The sequence below is a fragment of the Doryrhamphus excisus genome, linkage group LG7 (genome assembly GCF_037039965.1).
Source record: "Doryrhamphus excisus strain RoL-2023G ecotype Guam linkage group LG7, RoL_Dexc_Guam_v1.1, whole genome shotgun sequence".
Classification (NCBI taxonomy): domain Eukaryota; kingdom Metazoa; phylum Chordata; class Actinopteri; order Syngnathiformes; family Syngnathidae; genus Doryrhamphus; species Doryrhamphus excisus.
The window spans coordinates 5,188,446-5,209,827 of NC_136363.1; the positions used below are offsets into that span (position 1 = coordinate 5,188,446).

The 21,382-nt window shown below is 38.6% G+C and overlaps 1 protein-coding gene and 1 long non-coding RNA gene across 5 annotated transcripts in view; one reads left to right on the forward strand and one right to left on the reverse strand.

Annotated features, from left to right (window-relative positions):
* The first annotated feature begins 242 nt into the window (after positions 1-242).
* On the forward strand, positions 243-14,499 carry LOC131101550 (uncharacterized). Its single transcript, XR_009119231.2, has 3 exons — positions 243-401; positions 10,366-10,482; positions 14,344-14,499. It is a non-coding gene; the product is annotated as an uncharacterized LOC131101550 (long non-coding RNA).
* Positions 4,107-21,382, reverse strand: part of epha10 (EPH receptor A10) — a 225,115-nt gene continuing 207,839 nt past the window's right edge. For all 4 annotated transcript variants that reach the window (XM_058046811.2, XM_078791939.1, XM_058046810.2 and 1 more), the window contains 6 exons: positions 20,673-20,789; positions 17,659-17,745; positions 16,537-16,689; positions 10,255-10,445; positions 10,004-10,168; positions 4,107-8,281 (listed from right to left, as the gene is read on the reverse strand). In XM_058046811.2, the coding sequence (XP_057902794.2) occupies positions 8,167-8,281; positions 10,004-10,168; positions 10,255-10,445; positions 16,537-16,689; positions 17,659-17,745; positions 20,673-20,789 (828 nt within the window). In that variant the 3' untranslated portion in view covers positions 4,107-8,166. The remainder of the gene's footprint in view (positions 8,282-10,003; positions 10,169-10,254; positions 10,446-16,536; positions 16,690-17,658; positions 17,746-20,672; positions 20,790-21,382) is intronic.

The window sequence follows — 21,382 nt, forward strand, 5'->3', positions numbered from 1 at the left end:
GAACAGTTCTCTGAAAGACATTGTTTAAAATAACCCTATGTTTGTTAGTTTTCTTATTTTTGTTGGAGTGCTTTATGTTACTTTTTGATATGAGCCCAAATGACTAGGTAGTTTTGAATTGACAATTGACATGTATGCGATTGTTGCGCAACAAGACCTAATTGAATTATATTGATACTTTAAACTGAAATGTGAGTTTGTCATATGATCTTGTTGACTCATACTGAATACATTATATTGATAATGCTGTACCAAATGTAGCAAATTATTGATACCGGTAACAAAGTATGACCTGTTGATGTATATAACTTTCTTGACCTTGTGTAGGTCCGATTTTTGGCCCACTGAACCTCCAAACCTGCTGACATTCCACACCAGAAGACAACATACATGATGGCAAGGTACCCACCCATCTGTTTCCTTCTTCATGGACTGAATTATGGACATTGTGGACTGAAATTTCATGTTGTCACGAGTGTATTATATGATTATTCAAGTTCTATTTATACCATAAAAAAACAAACTATATTAGGAAAGCAGGAAGTGAACAAATGTAACAGTTACTGATTGTAAAAGATGGAGGGGTAGGATTTAATAAGCTTTGCTTCTTCCTACTCCTTTTGGACATGTGGAACTGTGAACTGATTATGTGATGCATTCAATTGTAATCTGATGCATGTTCAAATGAAATAAAACCATTACCAATACTAGTGTATTTATAAATATGTATGAAAAGCAATTATATTTTGTCTTTTATTCACACCCTTATGCTCCAGTAGTCGAACCAACTTCTGAGTGAAGTGCCCTACTCAATTTGCCGCAGTCAGTCCTTATCACTACATACTTTGAAGTATATAAACAGTTTTTCTATGCTGTAACTTTCACAAAAAATATTCAATATATAAATAGGGAATTCTACTTTGCGATAAATAAGGTGTTACTGTACAATATTTCCTGTGTACATTGAATATATAACAATGTATACATTTGCTTTATACTGTAGGTCAGTTTTCCTATATGAAACAGTTCCAGCTTGTAGTCTTGTCCGTCACAATTGTTCACTACAGTTGGGGCCAGTCTCGCTGGAAGCTAAAAAGCTAGTGAACGAGTGTTTATGGTGTTGGAAGAAACATTATAGCGAGTACCCAGAAGCGTAAACCAAGCTTTACTTGTAAAAATTGTTTATATAGAAGACGACACACTCCCACAAGAACCATGAAAAACCGTTAAGAATTGATATTCACTTCATTTGTCATACAGTGTGTGCTGCTGTAAAGTAGGTTTTGTTTTGTTTTTCCTAATCATATTACATCTCTAATACAGGCTACAAATCTCAGATTAGCGCTAATAAATAATTATCCGAATATGATGCGACTGTGCTTTGGAAGTTCAAGGATATGCGAAGCGGCGAGTGAAGGCGGGAATGTTTTTGATTGCGGGGGAGATGCAGAAAGCAAGCAGCCAGTGATAACTTGGAGATGAAACTCATTATGTCTCAGACTCCAATCCTCAATGCCAATAAGTCTGCAATATAAAAAATATGGATTCCTGCTTCCACTGAGTGAGATAAATAAGTTAAAAAAAAAAAAAAAAAAGATTCTTTCTCAAATCCCCTGTCAAAAACACACACAATATACACAGACCCACAGTATTACACAGTGACCCATGTGAGCAGGCATGAAAGCGTGTACCAGCACACTCACGTCCGCACACCCACACACAGCCGCCCACGGAAGACCCAACACAACATTCATTTGCATTTGCAGTAATTTCCCATACGCTGAGCACTGGTCGAACTGTGGGTGTTGCATAATAAAGCAGTAAGTAATATAACCTCAGTCCCTGAGAGAGGGACTTAGTAAGTTCACATGTTAATGCGGACACAGTGTGAGAAAGAGACCCGTGAACTTGAACAAGTAGCTTTGCAAAAGTAACCCAAAGTTGAATTTGGGAGTAAATGGATTAAAGGCATTAACCTTGTAACAGATTCAAGTACAGGCGGCCCAGGTAGACTTAACGGGAGGCTATTGGTTTATTTCTTTGCACCAGAGGTAAAAAAATTAGAGGGAGCACTTTTAATTGGAGAGGGAGCAGGATTGCTCAAGGATAAATGATCCGGTCCAATTTGAGAACAGGAGTCGAAAACAGAGAACAGCCCACTCTTTCTCTTTGTAAGGAACTCCTGTTAGCTGTTTATTTTAAATATGCATAATAATATCTAAAAAAAACATGTTTAAATGTAACTGTGCTAGATGCATGAAGAAATAAATTCCGATAAATGAGTTAGAATCATACTGATGTGAAATTAAGCGAGTGTGTCTAGGACTATGAACAAGAAGTAATCTTTCTATTGATTGTCTTTCCTTTGGGAGACAACTAAATAACAGGTTTTTTTTTCCCCTCCATTGAAGTAAAGTCAAAGTCGAAGTCGACTTGCACCCTTGTGTCACATTTAAATTTTTAACATACTCACGTATAATAGGTCTTATCGTAGCAGAGCTGCTGCAATTTCATTCTACTACAGTAAACCTCGGATATATCGGATTCAATTGTTCCCACTGGTTTTGTCCGATATAAGCGAAATCCGTTATATGCGTATACCGGAAAATGTCCGTTTTACGCATATATCCGTTATAAAAAGGCATTTCCTTGACTATGTTTCCAATGTACCTGGACTGGGCAATGAAAAGAGACGTAAGGTAATGAGAATTTAACTTTATTGGACTCTGAGCATAACAAATTGTTAATTAAGCTAGGCCCTGTTACGCCCGTCAGGCCTACGTTATTTCCAATAGTGAGGTTAAGATCTCATTCACTGCTGTGCTAGTATTATTGACGTCACTCACTTTTGTATTTGTCCTAAATCTGGACCCAGGAGAAAGACACGATGCAGCCATCCGATATATGCGAGGGAAATTGGAACGGGATTGGAGATTTTGTCCGAAATAGGCGAACTCTGTTATAAAAAATCCGATATATGCAATGAATTTTTATCGGTTCTTTTTTATCTGTCCGTTGTGAGCGAATTTCCGATATATCCGAGGTTTACTGTATATGTAAAATGACAATAAAGGGCATTCTGATTCTGATTCTGAGTTACCTTCTTTATTCTAACAATAGCTTGGATTTTGTTTGCTTTATGGGTGCACCAGGAAATGAAGGAAAATGAAAATTGTATGCATTTTATGCTTGTATCTATGTGTCTACCTGTGTAAATAAGAGTTGAAATCACATACTTACATACAGGATACATAAAATACTCTCGGAGTGCATCTTCAGAAAGTAGTGAAGTGGATAGTGTTTTTGATCTGACAAATCTTAAGTCAATTTGACCAAGTGTACTACTGTCTTTATTTATCGTCTATCACAAAAATCCACTATTAGCAACGGGTTTTGAAATGACAACTTAAGCTAAAGGGCTAATTTGCCTCAGGAAACAGAAAGCGAGAATGAAAAAGAGAGAAAATGACAAAGGAATAATGAGTCTGTTCAATTCTGACGTTGAAGATGACGACTTTGGTGGAATCAGTTCCCAGTAGGATGATGAAAATAGCGATAAATGACTTTTCTGGTAGGCTACTGTTTAACGGTTGAAAAGCAGATATTTGACTGGCTGAGTCAAATATGTCCTGGGCATATCCCCAATATAATTGAGTCGTACCGGGCATAATACGGACGTGGATGCCAATCAGCATTCCTGTTTTAACTCTAGACTTCTTGGTTTATATTCCCACTCATGTTGAATTATGCTTCGGATTTTAAGTCAAAGTCAACACCGTGAGAAAACTTGACCAAGATCAACAAAAGTCATCATGGAAAACTTACCCAGTCCTCCCACGGAAAGTTGTGTGCTGCAGTCAAATGTATACAATCAGAAACAGCGGTTAGGCTGAACTAATGTTCTGCACCTGAAGGTGCCATGTTTATCAAAGCTGTGGGGGTGTCTGTAGAATAGCAATGTCACTGACCAACAATATATTTTAATATTCCATTGTGTAATACAACATATGCTGAGTTATGGTCCGGAGACACACACTTTCTGCAAAGAGTTTCATATTCAATACCAAAATAAAAAGCATGATGAATGATACGTTTATATTGGAGATTTTTTAATAACACATTTCATATTTGTAACAGCCATCAGAATTTTGTCTAATGGGTAAAAATCATCAAAAACTAACAAAAAGACAATTTCTTTTCAATTGAATATTCCAAACACCGTTATTTTGGCCATGGCCCTAAATTCAAACAAATAACCCCTTACACAGTGAGCAGATATTACTGTATATCCAACACATTATTTTTCAAACAAATTATAAAAATAGATTTAGCATTTTCAAGTACATATTTACAGTATTAAACATATAATGGGAAGAAATGGGGAATAATTTACGTTTCATTCATTGTGGCAACAAGATCCCTTAAGGTTTTTGTTGTTGTGCGTGTGAATGCTTGTGGGGGCATTTAAGTTTGAGGTGTGCACGTGTGAGAAATAGTAAAATTACTTCATGGTTAACCACGATTGTGGAATCATGAGGACTTACAGATATCTGACAAATTAAAAAACATTTTTTTTTTTGTAATTTAATTTGTCATTTGTCTGTATCTTTATTTTGACATTACTAAGAAAGACAAACAAGAACAAGCAAAAAGACGTAAACTATTCTGTAGCAAATACAAACCGGTTACATTATTTCAGTCATATTTCTGTCCTTTGTGGAATATTGTCATCAATTAATAATGCCCTACTAAACTTTCTTAGTCAGTAATGGTACCAAAAAGGCAAAGGGGGGCAGATCAGTGTACAGAGAAATGTGGGTTTAACAAGGGAAAAAAAAGTGCAATAACATCCTCGCCTGTGAATACTCTCATTCATCCAGGTCTTTGTATGCTCACGGAATGGAATCGATCGCAAACTGGACTGTTTGGGATGTCTTGGAAGATGTTTCGCCTCTCACCTGAACAGGCTGTCACTCACCTTGCTGTCTTCTTTATCCATATCTCGTGCTCACTTCGCTGTCCTCTTTATCCATATCTAGTGCTCACTTCGCTGTCCTCTTTATCCATATGTAGCGCTCACTTCGCTGTCCTCTTTATGCGTATCTAGCGCTCACTTCGCTGTCCTCTTTATGCGTATCTAGCGCTCACTTCGCTGTCCTCTTTATGCGTATCTAGCGCTCACTTCACTGTCTTCTTTATGCGTATCTAGCGCTCACTTCACTGTCTTCTTTATGCGTATCTAGCGCTCACTTCGCTGTCCTCTTTACGCATATCTAGCGCTCACTTCGCTGTCCTCTTTATCCATTTCTAGTGCTCATTTTGTTGTCTTCATCCATATCTATCACTCACTTTGCAGTCTTTATCCATATCTAGTGCTCACTTCGCTGTCCTCTTTATCTATATCTAGTGCTCACTTCGTTGTCCTCTTTATCTATATCTAGTGCTCACTTCGCTGTCCTCTTTATCCATATCGAGCGCTCACTTCGCTGTCCTCTTTGTCCATTTCTAGCGCTCACTTCACTGTCTTCTTTATCCATATCTAGCGCTCACCTCGCTGTCCTCTTCATCCATTTCTAGCGCTCATTTTGTTGTCTTTATCCATATCTATCGCTCACTTTGCTGTCTTTATCCATATCGAGCGCTCACTTCGCTGTCTTCTTTATCCATATCTAGCGCTCACTTCACTGTCCTTTGTCCATTTGTAGCGCTCACTTCGCTGTCCTCTTTGTCCATATCTAGCGCTCACTTCGCTGTCCTCTTTGTCCATATCTAGCGCTGACTTTAGTGTCTTCTTTATCCATATCTAGCGCTCACTTCGTTGTCTTTATCCATATCTAGCGCTCACCTCGCTGTCTTCTTTATCCATATCTAGTGCTCACTTCGCTGTCTTTATCCATACGTATCTAGCGCTCACTTTGCTGTCCTCTTTATCCATATCTAGCGCTCACTTCGCTGTCCTCTTTATCCATATCGAGGGCTCACTCCGTTGTCTTCATTCCTGGTATGTCTTGCTTGTTCTTTCGTGTTAATCATTTCGCTTCTGGACTACTTTAATGTAGTCTGACACATGGCTCTCTGAAAACTACAACATGACAAGACTAGACTGGACGAAGATCTTAGTGGGTGGTCCGTCAGACTGTTCAAAATGCATGACATTTGGATCATGGTGGCACTTTTTGAAGTGACTTTTTGAAATCTGACGCCGTCCCTGACGTCTCTCCACGGGAAGGCAAGTTACAGCAAGTCCTGTGAACATATTTTTTATACAAACGGTATGATGCTCAACAATCGGTTTGTGATACATTTCATAGTAAAGTTAGCTTTGCTGTGCTGACGTCAATCCATTGGCTTTATGTGTAGAACAAATGCAACGTGTAGTCATAGCGACCCATTTTTGAGTGACTGAGTGTTTGAACTGTTGCTGTTCCCCATAAAACAAAAAAAAGTGACTAAAACTCTTGAGCATTTTCCACCCAAAAGGCTGCCAAAAACAACACCGGGAGTACTTTTTGTGGTACAAAACGACAGTCGTTTGGGTGGAAGTCCCTCGATTTCCTAAACAACCTAAGCAATCCAGTTGTGATCGATTAAATCCCATGAGAACATTTCGATGAGCATGACACCAACAACAGTAATGGAATAACATAACACCGTTATAATAAACAAAATACAACAAAAAAACACTGTAGTCACACATACTGTAATGCATACAGTACAGCCAATGATAACAGACCTAAACTGTTGAAGAAATACACAGATACTGTGTGCTGACATCCTCCATCGGTAGTTTTGTTTCCTTTTTATATGGAACACGTTTGTTCAGAATATGTCACAGTTTTATCATTAGCAAACACATATATATTTTTTTTTTACTTTAAAGTTAATTTAACCATTCTACCTCATTTTTTTTTATTATCTAGAGAGGTTGCGGTTCAACATAAATAAATACTTGATTCGGGTCATCTTCCAGAGTTGACCTGAGTTCTACACAAGAAGCATATTTAACATGGAAGCCTTTGCGCAGAGGAGGATTACAAGATAGGATAAAATGTTATTGTCACTTTGGGATGGGGGGGGGGGGGACAACAAAATTGCCAAATGCAGTTGATTCAGTGTTAGGGTATAAAAGATTAAGATGACATTCAGGCTAAAGGGGGAATTAAATATTACATTTGTACGTACAAGACAGCTTGAGGGAAAGAATAAGAATGAAACCAGAAGTGGTAAAACAGATGACGACTTAACTTATGGGTGATCAAATGCACAACTCTTTCTGCGCTCTGCTCCCATCGGTAGCTCTGGAGGGGACCCAACAAGCATAATACCGATATTCCTGAAAGTTTAGTCCATCACCGACCATAGTATAGCTCTCTATTAAAGCGTGTCAGTGCACTTTGCTCAAGCAGTACCATCAGCCCCCTGTTTAAAGTGTTTTTTTTTTGCAGGCCTCATTTAACTACTAAATTCATAAAGTGTTGGACCCTTTTGCACGGGACAGCTCAGGCTTTATAACTACTGACAGCTGCTGCTCTGAGTGTGCGGATTACAAGCCTGCCATTTTTAATACTCGGAGATATTCTTCCACCATCTGATATGAGATCACTTCTGGCATACACCGATGCTATTTTGCATCCTCATATGACGCCGCTTCTTATTTAAAGTGAAATCAGACAGCGGAGAAAAGTGTTTTTGCCAGTCCTTGACTCAAGGCCAGTAAACAGTACTTAAAAAAAAAACTAATAGTGGTAAAGGGAAAAAATTAGTTCATAACCTTTTTGCAGTCCATCTCTCACCATCTTGGAAGAGACTATCTTTCTAGTGTCTCCGCTAAGGCTCGTCACGGAGCCGGTAGGATTCTGCTGACAACAGTTTTTGTAGGTCAGAAGTGCAGATAGAGGTCACAAAAAGTCACATGACATCACTCCTCTGCCGTCCCCCCCCGATCACCAGAGGAACGCTGCTCGTCTCTGAGGGGCTTCATAGTAAAAAGAAAGGAAGAAATCGCAGAAGGCATGAGGAAGAATGGGTACGAGGAGTAAATAGAGGAGGTCTTTTTATTTGCCCTTCACTTGGAAAGACGTGTCTCTCTTGCCTCTTCTCCATCCCATCATCCGCATCTGCATGTACGCAGCAGTGATCTGCAGCAGTCGTGCAGGTGACCGTTTGTTACACTTGCACACCGCGTCCGTGCATTTGGATGACTTGGGCTCTCAGGGTCTGGATGGCAGCCAGGATCAGCTTCTGGTGCTCCAGGGAAGTAATGCCCAGACTCAGTACATCTCTGAAAATAAACAAACGTTTTCCAATATTATTTCACTGGTCTGGTCTACAATTTTTTTTTGACAGGAGCCAATCATGAGCTATGAATAAACTCACAACGAGCTTGTCAACTAATTGGAAATTGGTCATTAACAGTCTGACTCACGGTTTCATCTAATAAACAACAACAAACTCATCACACAGCAACTTAACACTGTGTTGCCATAATGCCTTTCGGTCGAGGAGATGATACAAAACATGAAAAATGGTGCTGTAATGCTGCTTCTGTCCACCAGAAAAACCCAGAGCCCAAAGCCTCAATAAACAACAACAAACTCATCACACAGCAACTTAACACTCTGAATTATACCTCAGAAATATCAAAACATTTATCAAGTTTTTATGTGTTGCCATAATGCCTTTCGGTCGAGGAGATGATACAAAATATGAAAAATGGTGCTGTAATGCTGCTTCTGTCCACCAGAGAAACCCAGAGCCCAAATCCTCAGATGCAATGCCTTATGGGAAGACTTTAAAATGCCTTTTTATTTTAGTTATATTGGGACATGTTTGTATATTTACACATACTGTACACCTGTTGAGTATTAAGTTGCTGCATAATGAATTTAGTGCTGTTAGTAAAGTATTCAAAGACGTCTGTTATACTGATATACTGTATATACTGACCTCCAACTAACAATACTTTTCTCACACCTTTTTATTTTACAGTTATATTGGGACATGTTTGTATATTTACACATACTGTACACCTGTCGAGTATTAAGTTGCTGCATAATGAATTTAGTGCTGTTAGTAAAGTATTCAAAGACGTCTGTTATACTGATATACTGTATATACTGACCTCCAACTAACAATACTTTTCTCACACCTTTTTATTTTCCAGTTATATTGGGACATGTTGGTATATTTACACATACTGTACACCTGTCGAGTATTAAGTTGCTGCATAATGAATTTAGTGCTGTTAGTAAAGTATTCAAAGACGTCTGTTATACTGATATACTGTATATACTGACCTCCAACTAACAATACTTTTCTCACACCTTTTTATTTTCCAGTTATATTGGGACATGTTGGTATATTTACACATACTGTACACCTGTCGAGTATTAAGTTGCCGTGTGATGAATTTAGTGCTGTTAGTAAAGTATTCAAAGACGTCTGTTATACTGATATACTGTATATACTGACCTCCAACTAACAGTACTTTTCTCACACCTTTTTATTTTACAGTTATATTGGGACATGTTTGTATATTTACACATACTGTACACCTGTCGAGTATTAAGTTGCTGTGTGATGAATTTAGTGCTGTTAGTAAAGTATTCAAAGACGTCTATTATACTGATATACTGTATATACTGACCTCCAACTAACAATACTTTTCTCAGTCATTTAATCTGAAACTTGTTGTTTTGATTAATCAAATAATCAGTAAGGCCCAAAACTAAGTGGTTTCGTCCGTGACGTATCAGATAGAGGCAAACATGTCAATAAACGTTTTCATGGATGACTAAGGAAATTAAAAATGTCACATATGAGCCTGAATTCGGAAGATATTTACATTAGAATGTAAAAAAACGATAAATCAAATACCAACATTATTGCTGATTAATTGGATAATCAATGTATCTGTTAATTATTACTTCTCCTTACTTGTAGTTCAAAATCAGTTGGTTTAATATGAAATAAGATTATCGCAAATGAAAGAAAATCCACTTACTGTACAGTCATTCTTGCCACTGACTCCAAATAGCAGTATCCTGCGGCAGTGAAGTTGTCCTTGTATCGGCCCATGTCCACAGCGTCCAGCCACTCTCCTACTGAGTTAAATGACGGGAAGGTGGGGAGAGGCCTCTCTGCTAGTGTAATGGAAGAACTCAGTGTCCTGAAAAGAAGAAAGTGAAACAGGTTTAACGATCGTACACAGCAAAAACGTGTGTTTTGGGTTGTGGGCTTCTAATGTCACCTGACCTTCGTGCCAATGTGGAGGAGCCGATGCCGTCGGGGGAGCGAATGCTCTTGCTGAGCGCTGAGTGGATTTGACTAAAACTGGGTCTCTCTGTTCTCTCCTTCTGCCAACAGTCAAGCATTAACTGATGCAGATGTGGAGGACAGTTCACCGGAGCAGGCAGCCTGAAACCGTCCTCAATGGCCTTGATCACCTACGACATTGGACGATGAGAAAAGCCATTAGTTTAGGTGAGATGAAACTAAATTGCAAACATTCCCAGGGAGTGTGTTTGATTGATCTGGTTCTACGGGGAAATGTGAGAAAGTTCTTACTTTCTTGCTTGGTTTAACAAGTTTTATAATATTGCCCTGCATAGCAGCTTGGCGGGGGCGGGGGGGAATACTGTCCAACTCAGATTCAGAAAATTCCCTTTTGCATCTCACAGCAAACGATGGTGCGTTCAATGAACATAGGTCCATTTTATTGATGGCAGAAATACCATGACGCGATCCATCCACGGGCATCAACTCCTAGTAATAATACACGGCCCCATCTGTAAACAATTACTTTCTGACTTGATTAATCTGAAGCTTGTTTCGATTAATCAACTCATGATTAGTGCAGCCTGGGTATCATTTACGGTGGCAGCACATTCTAAAAATAGACATTTACAATAAAACAGCAATCATTTTACAACCAACAAGATATTATGAGGAAAAGTTGTAATCAAATTTTTCACAATATATATTTTTCAAAGAGTTGTAATGTTATTAGAAACAAAACACAGAATTAAGATAAAATTACAGAAATTTAGCTTGCGGAAAAAGTTATAATAAGGAAATAAAGATTAAATATTATGGAAATAAAGTCAAAATTACAAGAATAAAATTTACAGGCAGTAAGCTGAAATAGTTTCAAGAATTAAATCAAAATATTAAGAGTTTTCTCTTTTATTCAAAGGAGAAAAAAGTCGTAATTTTACAAGAATAACTTGTATTTATGAAGAGAAAATGTACCATTTTTAGTAGCAACAGCTGAAATATTAAAGAAAAGCATGTTTTATTGTCATAATATGAGAAAGAAAGCTAAATAAAGTTGGGTTTTGAGGGGGAAAACGTATAATACTATGGTAACCAAGTCAAAATATTAAGGGCATAAAGTCATTATATTACAAAAAGAAACATTATGAAGAAATGACAGGTACTAACATACTATATGTTGCTTTTTCACCAATATCACAAAGCTGAGGTGCAGTTTTACCTTGAAATATGTTACCATATATATATATATATACAGTGAAGAAAATAAGTATTTGAACACCCTGCTATTTTGCTATTTCTCCCACTTAGAAATCATGGAGGGGTCTGAAATTTTCATCGTAGGTGCATGTCCACTGTGAGAGAGATAAACTAAAAAGAAAAATCCAGAAATCACAATGCATGATTTTTTAACAATTTATTTGTGTGATACAGCTGCTAATAAGTATTTGAACACCTGAGAAAATGAATGTTAATATTTGGTACAGTAGCCTTTGTTTGCTATTACAGAGGTCAAACGTTTCCTGTAGTTTTTCACCAGGTTTGCACACACTGCAGGAGGGATCTTGGCCCACTCCTCCACACAGATCTTCTCTAGATCAGTCAGGTTTCTGGGCTGTCGCTGAGAAACACGGAGTTTGAGCTCCCTCCAAAGATTTTCGATTGGGTTCAGGTCTGGAGACTGGCTGGGCCATGCTAGAACCTTGATATGCTTCTTACGGAGCCACTCCTTGGTTTTCCTGGCTGTGTGCTTCGGGTCGTTGTCGTGTTGGAAGACCCAGCCACGACCCATCTTCAATGCTCTGACAGAGGGAAGGAGGTTGTTCCCCAAAATCTCACAATACACGGCCCCAGTCATCCTCTCTTTAATGCAGTGCACTCGTCCTGTCCCATGTGCAGAAAAACACCCCCAAAGCATGATGCTACCACCCCCATGCTTCACAGTAGGGATGGTGTTCTTCGGATTGTACTCTTCATTCTTCTTCCTCCAAACACGCTTATTGGAATTATGACCAAAAAGTTCTATTTTGGTCTCATCTGACCATAAAACTTTCTCCCATGACTCCTCTGTATCATCCAAATGGTCATATGCAAACTTAAGACGGGCCTTGACATGTGCTGGTTTAAGCAGGGGAACCTTTCGTGCCATGCATGATTTCACATCATGACGTCTTAGTGTATTACCGACAGTAACCTTGGAAACGGTGGTCCCAGCTCTTTTCAGGTCATTGACCAAGTCCTGTCGTGTAGTTCTGGGCTGATTCCTCACCTTTCTTAGAATCATTGAGACCCCACGAGGTGATATCTTGCATGGGGCTCCACTCCGATTGAGATTGACCGTCATGTTTAGCTTCTTCCATTTTCTAATGATAGCTCCAACAGTGGACCTTTTTTCACCAAGCTGCTTGGTAATTGCTCCGTAGCCCTTTCCAGCCTTGTGGAGGTGTACAATTTTGTCTCTGGTGTCTTTGGACAGCTCTTTGGTCTTCGCCATGTTACAAGTTAAAGTCTTACTGATTGTATGGGGTGGACAGGTGTCTTTATGCAGCTAACGACCTCAAACAGGTGCATCTGATTCAGGATGATACATGGAGTGCAGGTGGACTTCTAATGGGCAGACTAACAGGTCTTTCAGGGTCAGAATTCTAGATGATACACAGGTGTTCAAATACTTATTTGCAGCTGTATCACACAAATAAATTGTTAAAAAATCATGCATTGTGATTTCTGGATTTTTCTTTTTAGTTTATCTCTCTCACAGTGGACATGCACCTACGATGAAAATTTCAGACCCCTCCATGATTTCTAAGTGGGAGAAATAGCAAAATAGCAGGGTGTTCAAATACTTATTTTCTTCACTGTATATATATATATATATATATATATATATACACATGCTTTATGAAATATCAAAGTGGCCCTTGCATCCTTTCATTTTTCAGTATGTACCTTGATGGAAAAAGTTTGGACACCCCTGCACTTGATGGGCTAAATCTATATGAACCAAACAGTCAACATATCAGAATGGAGGCAAAAGGCTTGTTGTTGATGTTTTCCAGTCTTGTTGCATGTTAGGTTCATTGGTATTCAATGAGTGTGAATGATTGTTTATGTACGACCAATCCAGGGTGTACCCCGCCTCTCGCCCAAAGTCAGCTAGCATAGGCTCCAGCATGCCCCTGCAACCCTAATGAGAATAAGCGGTGTAGAAAATGGATGGATTACTACTACTCTGGTAGCTATGCACTGCACATTTGCAGTGGCCTTTTATTGTTGCCACCTGTGCAAAAAATAATGCCGTTTCATCAGCATCCTGATATGCTGCACCTGTGAGGTGGATGAATTATGAATGCTCACTAAAACAGATTTAGTAGATTAGTGAACAGTGGTAAAGAGGGAGGGGCTTTACATTGACTTCAGCTCATGAAAATTTGGAGCAATGCGGTTATACTTTCATTCATTCATTCATTCATTTTCTACCGCTTTTTCCTCATGAGGGGTGCTGGAGCCTATCCCAGCTGTCTTCAAGAGGCGGGGTACACTCTGGACTGGTCGCCAGCCAATCACAGGGCACATATAGACAAACAACCATTCACACTCACATTCATACCAAAGGACAATTTGTCGCTAATTAACCTAGCATGTTTTTGGAATGTGGGAGGAAACCGGAGTACCCGGAGAAAACCCACGCATGCACGGGGAGAACATGCAAACTCCACACAGAAATGGTCGAGGGTGGAATTGAACTCGGGTCTCCAAGCTGTGTGGCCTGCGCACTAACCACTTTTTATGCCGCATGTCCTCCGATGAACTGCTTTACTCAGACAAAATGCAGAATGGGAAACTTCAAAACTCATATTGGTACTTCTTTGTATATTTTTAGGTACACCTTTTGGAGTGTTAAGTTACTGTGTGATGAGTTTAGTTTTTTATGCAAGCATAAACATGGCTGAATAAACTAATAGACATAGACATGTCTATAGACTTAGATATGTTGTTTTCTATAACAGACATGTTTTTGGAATGTTTTCTTCTACATCTGACCAACATTTGTCATCTACTCCAATAAAGCCCTCATTTCACCTCTTTAAACACAAGAGCGGGACCTCATCCCTCCAGACCTCTTCAATGGTCCTTTGCTCCTCCATCGAGCTAACACCGTTCCCATTCAAGAACCATTCAGCCTAACACCTCACCGGGGATTTAATCTCATCCATCCTGCTCCTGAATCACTCTTAGAACTACAGTTTCCCAAAAGGAGGAAATAAAGTCAGGGTATAATCATAAAAATTACATCCGTCGACTGCATTATTTCCTAAAACATTCTCTCTCCTTTCAATCTAACCCCATTCCGCCATCATCTTCGCTCTTTAAACTCCGGTCTCCCTAAAGAGCATTCATAAAATGCTTTTCAGCATTTGACATTTTCCATTTAATCAGAGCCAGTAAGGTAAAGGGCACAATGAATTACACGTGGACAGGCCAAGCAACAATCCCGTTATGATAGAATGTATCAGTTCAGCATGGATTAATATCCCAGGCACTCTACAAGCTTTGGCCTTTGCCCTTGCAAATGGATAGTTTGACAATATGCACCAAACTATGAAGTAACTTTGCAGTGCTTTGTGAAAGAACACTGAATGAGATCTATGAATATGGCTGCACGCACCTGCTGATCATCTCATGCATATTCATTTTGGGACATTGAAAATTGGAACACGGTAATAATGGGTTGCTTTTTTTTTTTAATTCCCAGCTTGCACCTGCATTCCAAAAATATATTTACACCGATAGTAATTTGATTGCATGGTTCATATTTTTACAAAATTCCATCTTCAGTTTTTATGTATACTGTATTGCCCCAAAAAAAAGTGGTATCCATAAGTGGTCCATAAGTGGTCCTTATGAATCCCATCTCTTCAACTCTCAGCATTTTCCGAGAAGAAGCTGAATGTTGAAAAAGGGATTTTCAACACGTTTTTTTTTTTTTTAAAGAGCAGGATGGCACTAGAGGAGGAACATACGGAGGCCACTTGAAGGGGGTCATCCCTTCCTTAGGAGAAAACAGGATTGGTTATGGAGATGATGCAGACTTAGAGAGAGGACTTAGGCTTGGAAAAAAAAAAGCTTCCTGGCTTCCGAGTAATATGATCCTTGCTGGCTATAGACACGGAATTAATTGGTATAGAGGAAGGTGGAAAAATAAAATTCCATTAAATGAAGTTGATGTGTTTAACTTAGTAGGAGATTGTAGAAAACGATAAACACTGGGTCGGTATCAGTACCATTGTAATGGCGGCCCTATGAACTTATGGATGTTTTTTCTTGCAATTTCTAACCCTTTGCTCGTCTTTGAACACACCATAGTTGGTGCAATATGCAAAAGTACAACATCTACACGGAGACGCCTATCACATCCTGTTCATTATACTGAAAAATGAAAGTCCAAATCCTTTCTAAACCAACCCCTGTAAATATGATTCTTCGCTTGGGCATCTCTGTGTGGAGTTTGCATGTTCTCCCTGTGCATGCGTGTGTTTTCTCCGGGTACTCCGGTTTCCGCCCACATTCCAAAAACATGTCTGTTACCGAAAATAACATGTCTATGGCGATAGACATGTCTATTAGTTTATTTAACCATGTTTATGCTTGCAAAAAAAAACACTAAACTCATCACACAGTAACTTAACACTCCAAAGGTGTACCTAAAAAATATACAAAAAAGTACCAATGTGAGTTTTGAAGTTTCCCATTCTGCATTGTGTCTGAGCAAAGCAGTTCATTGGAGGACATGCGGCATAGAAAGTGGTTAGTGTGCAGGCCACACAGCTTGGAGACCCGAGTTCAATTCCACCCTCGGCCATCTCTGTGTGGAGTTTGCATGTTCTCCCTGTGCATGCGTGAGTTTTCTCTGGGTACTCCGGTTTTCTCCCACATTCCAAAAACATGCTAGGTTAATTGGTGACTCCAAATTGTCCATCGGTATGAATGTGAGTGTGAATGGTTGTTTGTCTATATGTGCCCTGTGATTGGCTGGCGACTAGCCAACCAAAGACAGCTGGGATAAGCTCCAGCATGCCCTTGTGTGGATAAGCGGTAGAAAAATGAATGAATCAACTTTGGACCACATGTAGGAGATCGGGAAGATCTGTGTTCGATTCTCCGCTTGGGCATCTCCGGGTTTTCTCCGGGTATTCCGGACAGCACAGCATATAAGCAAATTTTATTCAAAAGGTTTTTTTCCCCCCTTTTGAAGCCACTTACATCTTGGTTGCCCATATCCCAGTAGGGTCTCTCCCCGTAGGACATGACCTCCCACATGACGATACCAAAGCTCCAGACATCTGAAGCAGAGGAGAAGCGATGGTACTGGATGGCCTCTGGAGCGGTCCACAGCACCACGCTCTTCCCTCCGTGCTAGAAAGGCACAAAGGACGACAGGAAAAAAAAAAAGGGTGTGCAGAGTTCACGCTTATAAATCTTTTACACTCTCTTTGTACAGCTTTACACATACAGTATTTTCAGTAGATCAAAAGACTCTTTAGAATGCCGGTTTCACCTTGAGAAGAATGGTAAAATATTCAAGGAAATGTCGTTTAGAAATGTTAAACATGGTTTATGTTATGGTCATATCACCTCGTACTTCGGTACATGACAAAAATAAAATAAAACAAAACAAAATCAAACTATATCAGGAAAGCAGGAAGTGAACAAATAAGTCTCTGGGTCAATGTAGGTCCTTCGTGTGGGAATCTTGACTGGAAAGATCCAAAAAAACGGCATACATTAGATGACCATATGTTGATTACCAACATATTGTTGGCCTACATTATAGATTATTATTAGGTTATTATAGATAAAACGTTCTTTTGTTTGCTAAATACAAGCATGAAGAGTCTTGAACCAGTCATGATGTGATATTGACAGTTACTATGGTACCCATTATGTCATTATGGTATGGTATGGTCATATCACCTTGTACTTCGATACGGGACAAAAAATATAAAAAAACCAAAAAAAAAACAACCTTAAACTATATTATGAAAGCAGGAAGTGAACAAATGTAACAGTTACTGATTGTAAAAGTACCAGATGGAGGGGTAGGATTTAATAAGCTTTGCTTCTTCCTACTCCTTTTTGGACATGTGGAACTGTGAACTGATTATGTGATGCATTCAATTGTAATCTGATGCATGTTCAAATGAAATTAAACCATTACCATTCTTTTTTTTTCCTGGTAATATGGTATTAATTGTAAGACCTCAAACAAACCCGAGAGCTAATCCTTTGATCTGAATCTCATTAAAAACATCGAGTGTACATACATGAAGTGAGGGAAGTTAAAATGATAATTTATAATTTAGTATAAAAATAAGTGAACCTTACCAGGGTGGTGTAGATAGCCTCTATTTTGTCCTCTTGAAGAGGTCTGAAGCCAGACACCTTGCAGCCCAGATTGGCATTAACCAGAACCTGCACACCAGGAACACAAATGTCATAACTTTCTATTATGTTTATGTTATGAATATTATCTGTGTCTGATAGGGTCTAATATCTCAATGCAGTATATTTATACAGTTTTAATGTACTGTATAGCTGCTACTGAAGAAGCAACACAACACACTTTTGAGGACAAAAAACCCCACATTCTGGACAGAGAACACAGATTTAAAAGGACCGAGGGAGGCCATCAATGTCAAGGTTGAAAAAACATCTGAACAGAGGGGGGGGGGGGGGGGGGGGTTGTGCCACCACTCGAATCCAATGCTGTCCTTTCATCTCTTCCGAAAAGATTCAATCATTTAGCCTCTAACAAATAAACACAACACAGCCACCTTGGCGTCAGGCACATCTGTGACTATCATTAGATCGGAATGCCTGTGAATGTTGTCCTTAAACCGGGTCTTTGTGTTCCCAGGGTATGGAATCAAATTGGAATGGTCTGAGAAGACCTTTCGCCTCTCATCCGTGACTCTCTGTGACAAGGTAGGTCAGTTCTACTCTGATGGGTTGGTACAGGATCCATAGTACAGTATTATCCTCTCAAGGTAGATGCAGTTTTATTGCACAGTTTATTGCACGGTTATTGTAGAGGATTTTTGGAGCGTTTTTTGTTGAAGCGTTGGCAGAGCTTCTCTCTGCACTGTTCCCCAAAAACCGAAATCATGGAATCACACCCCCTCCTCATCTAACGCCTATCGCCACTATACTCCCCACCGCCCTGGTCTGGGCATGACAGTGACCACGGCTTGCGTCCTAATTGGCTGCAGGTAGCTGTGGCTGCTGGCCGCATTGGGAACGCTTTCCCCTTTGTGGTGCTGGTCTTGTGTTTATGTGTTTAAAATTAACTAATAAAAGCAAAATAACTATAAAAGCAATCTTCACTCGCTAAATGTAGTGCAAAAAAGGTCCGTAAGGATAATTCATAATGCCGCCTACAGAGAACATACTAACTCCTTATTTCTAAAATCACAGATACTTCAACTTGCTGATATAGTTCATCTTCAAACAGCTAAAATAATGCATAAGGCTAAAAAATAACCAATTAGCTAAAAATGTCATCTAATACTTCTCTACAAGAGAGGAGAAATATGATCTCAGGGAAGAACTACATTTGAAACACTTATATGCTAGGACTACGTTAAAAAGCCATAGCATTTCAGTATGTGGAATCAAACTATGGAATGGATTGAGTAAGGACCTCAAACAATGCACAACGATGAGCCAATTCAAGAAACAATACAAGCAGTTGATGTTTGCTAAATACAAGGATGAAGAGTCTTGAACCAGTCATGATGTGCTATATATAGCACTATATTGACACTTACTATGGTACCCATTATGTCATTGGATGCTCGTATCACCTTGTACTTCGGTACAAATTAAAATTAAAATTAAAATTAAAATTAAAATTAAAATTAAAATTAAAATTAAAATTAAAATTAAAATTAAAATTAAATTATTAAATTATTATTATTAAATTATTAACATTAAATTATTAACATTAAATTATTAAATTATTATTATTAAATTATTAAAATTAAATTATTAAAATTAAATTATTAAATGATTATTATTAAATTATTAGATTATTATTATTAAATTATTAAAATGACATTATTAAATTGTTATTATTAAATTATTAAATTGTTATTAAATTATTATTATTACATTATTAAATTATTATTATTAAATTGTTATTATTAAAAAATAAAAAAAAACTTAAATTATATGAGGAAAGTAGGAAGTGAACAAATGTAACAGTTACTGATTGTAAAAGTGCCAGATGGAGGGGTGGGATTTAATAAGCTTTGCTTCTTCCTACTCCTTTTGGACATGTGGAACTGTGAACTGATTATGTGATGCATTCAATTGTAATCTGATGCATGTTCAAATTAAATAAAACCATTACCATTACCATTTTTTTCAACAGTCCCACACTGTGCTCCTTCATTAGGAGGTTAGTTTGGAATAGTTATTTTTCCCTCCCCTCTTCTAGTGTTGTTCCCCTTCTTCATCCTGTCCTGTCACCCCTTGACTCACTACATAATTGCACGACATTGCTTGTACTTCTTTATAAATGACAAGAATAAAGGCTCGTTCATACCTATCCTTCACACACTTAGGCTCCTTAGTGCAGTGAATGTATTGGAGGGGGTCGGTTGTGTTCTATCTCTTAGTATTGCCTCTCATGAATCATGTAATAACTCAGTTTGATATAAAATTGTATATCTCTCTCCAGCCAAGTGCTTTAGGATTAATCATCTAATGATGTACTCACTTGCTTATGCATTAGTACACCAGCTTGCCACCTGGTAATACATCCTCATAATTTGGATCGGAATGTTTTAATTAACTATGTTTTGATTTAGTTCAGTCTGGGGCTGTTCACTTGTAGCCTTACTTGAGAGGAGTTAATTTTGGGACAGCCGCTTTGGAAAGTTTGAGCTTTAACAACAACTTCCTGTAAAAAGAGAGTGGATGGATAGATAGATATTCATACAGGGTCAAGTTTGCTCATTAAGTATGGGTTAAATTAGGAGTTGGAAGACGCTCTTATAGCGCCAAGAACAAGTGCTCTCGTCCGTTATTTTGCACATTGCGACGACCGTATTTGCAGTTTTGACAGCCCGGGTTTCTTTTTTAAGGAGGTACAAACCGACGGAGCAAATCCTTGTTGTGACAAAGTGATTTTGACAGCATTGTCTTGTCATTTTCAGCTTCATGTATTCCTCAAATAAGAAGCTACAGACAAATGACTGTCAAACACGATGGCAGACAAGGACAAATTGTATTTCAAGAAGGCTGTCAAAAAAAAAAAAAAACCTTAGCTTGAGACATACATCAACCTACATACTCCAGTCTATCATCCCCCCGCACTGCGCTACCTGCTCTCTTACCTTATGTGCAGCCAGCCGTTTGTGAACAAAGCCCATTTCGGCGAGGTACTTCATCCCCGATGCCACACCAGTCAGCATATCCATCAGTTGCATTACGCTCAACTGACCCTCATGTTTCTGTGATTTTGAGCGTGAAAAGGAAAGTGTGAGTGAGGAAAAGCTACAAAAAAAAGCTGGTATCTCTTCATTTGAGGGAGTAAAACAAGCCATGGTTTCATATAATTAAGCAAAGAGCAAAAAGGACAACATCTTGAAGCAAAAGTGCCCCATTTGGGTTTGTAAACATGCAGATTTTTTACTAATATGTTAATAAACACACATTGCTGGCCTTGGAATAAGGAATAATACAGTTTAAATGAATAAATATACATGTTTGCATGTTCTCCTCGTCTGGTTTCCTCCCACATGTGGTGCTAATGCTTAAAAATGCACAATTAGCCCCATTTCAAAAGCGCAGATTTGGCACTGGTATTGGCTAATATGTAAACAATATTCAATCCTTGGTAGTACTGCCAACATCATCATGTTTAAACAGCGCCGCAATATAACTACTGTAAAAACACAGCATTAAACTGTGCACGCAACAGACCGTGCGTAAATCTTTCTTCCAGTAAACAACAAAAATAGTTGTCCAGTTTTAAAATCAATTTTAATGTTACTACGGAGCTTTGACTTTGTAGCTTATTTTACACTGAATAGGAATTTTCAGT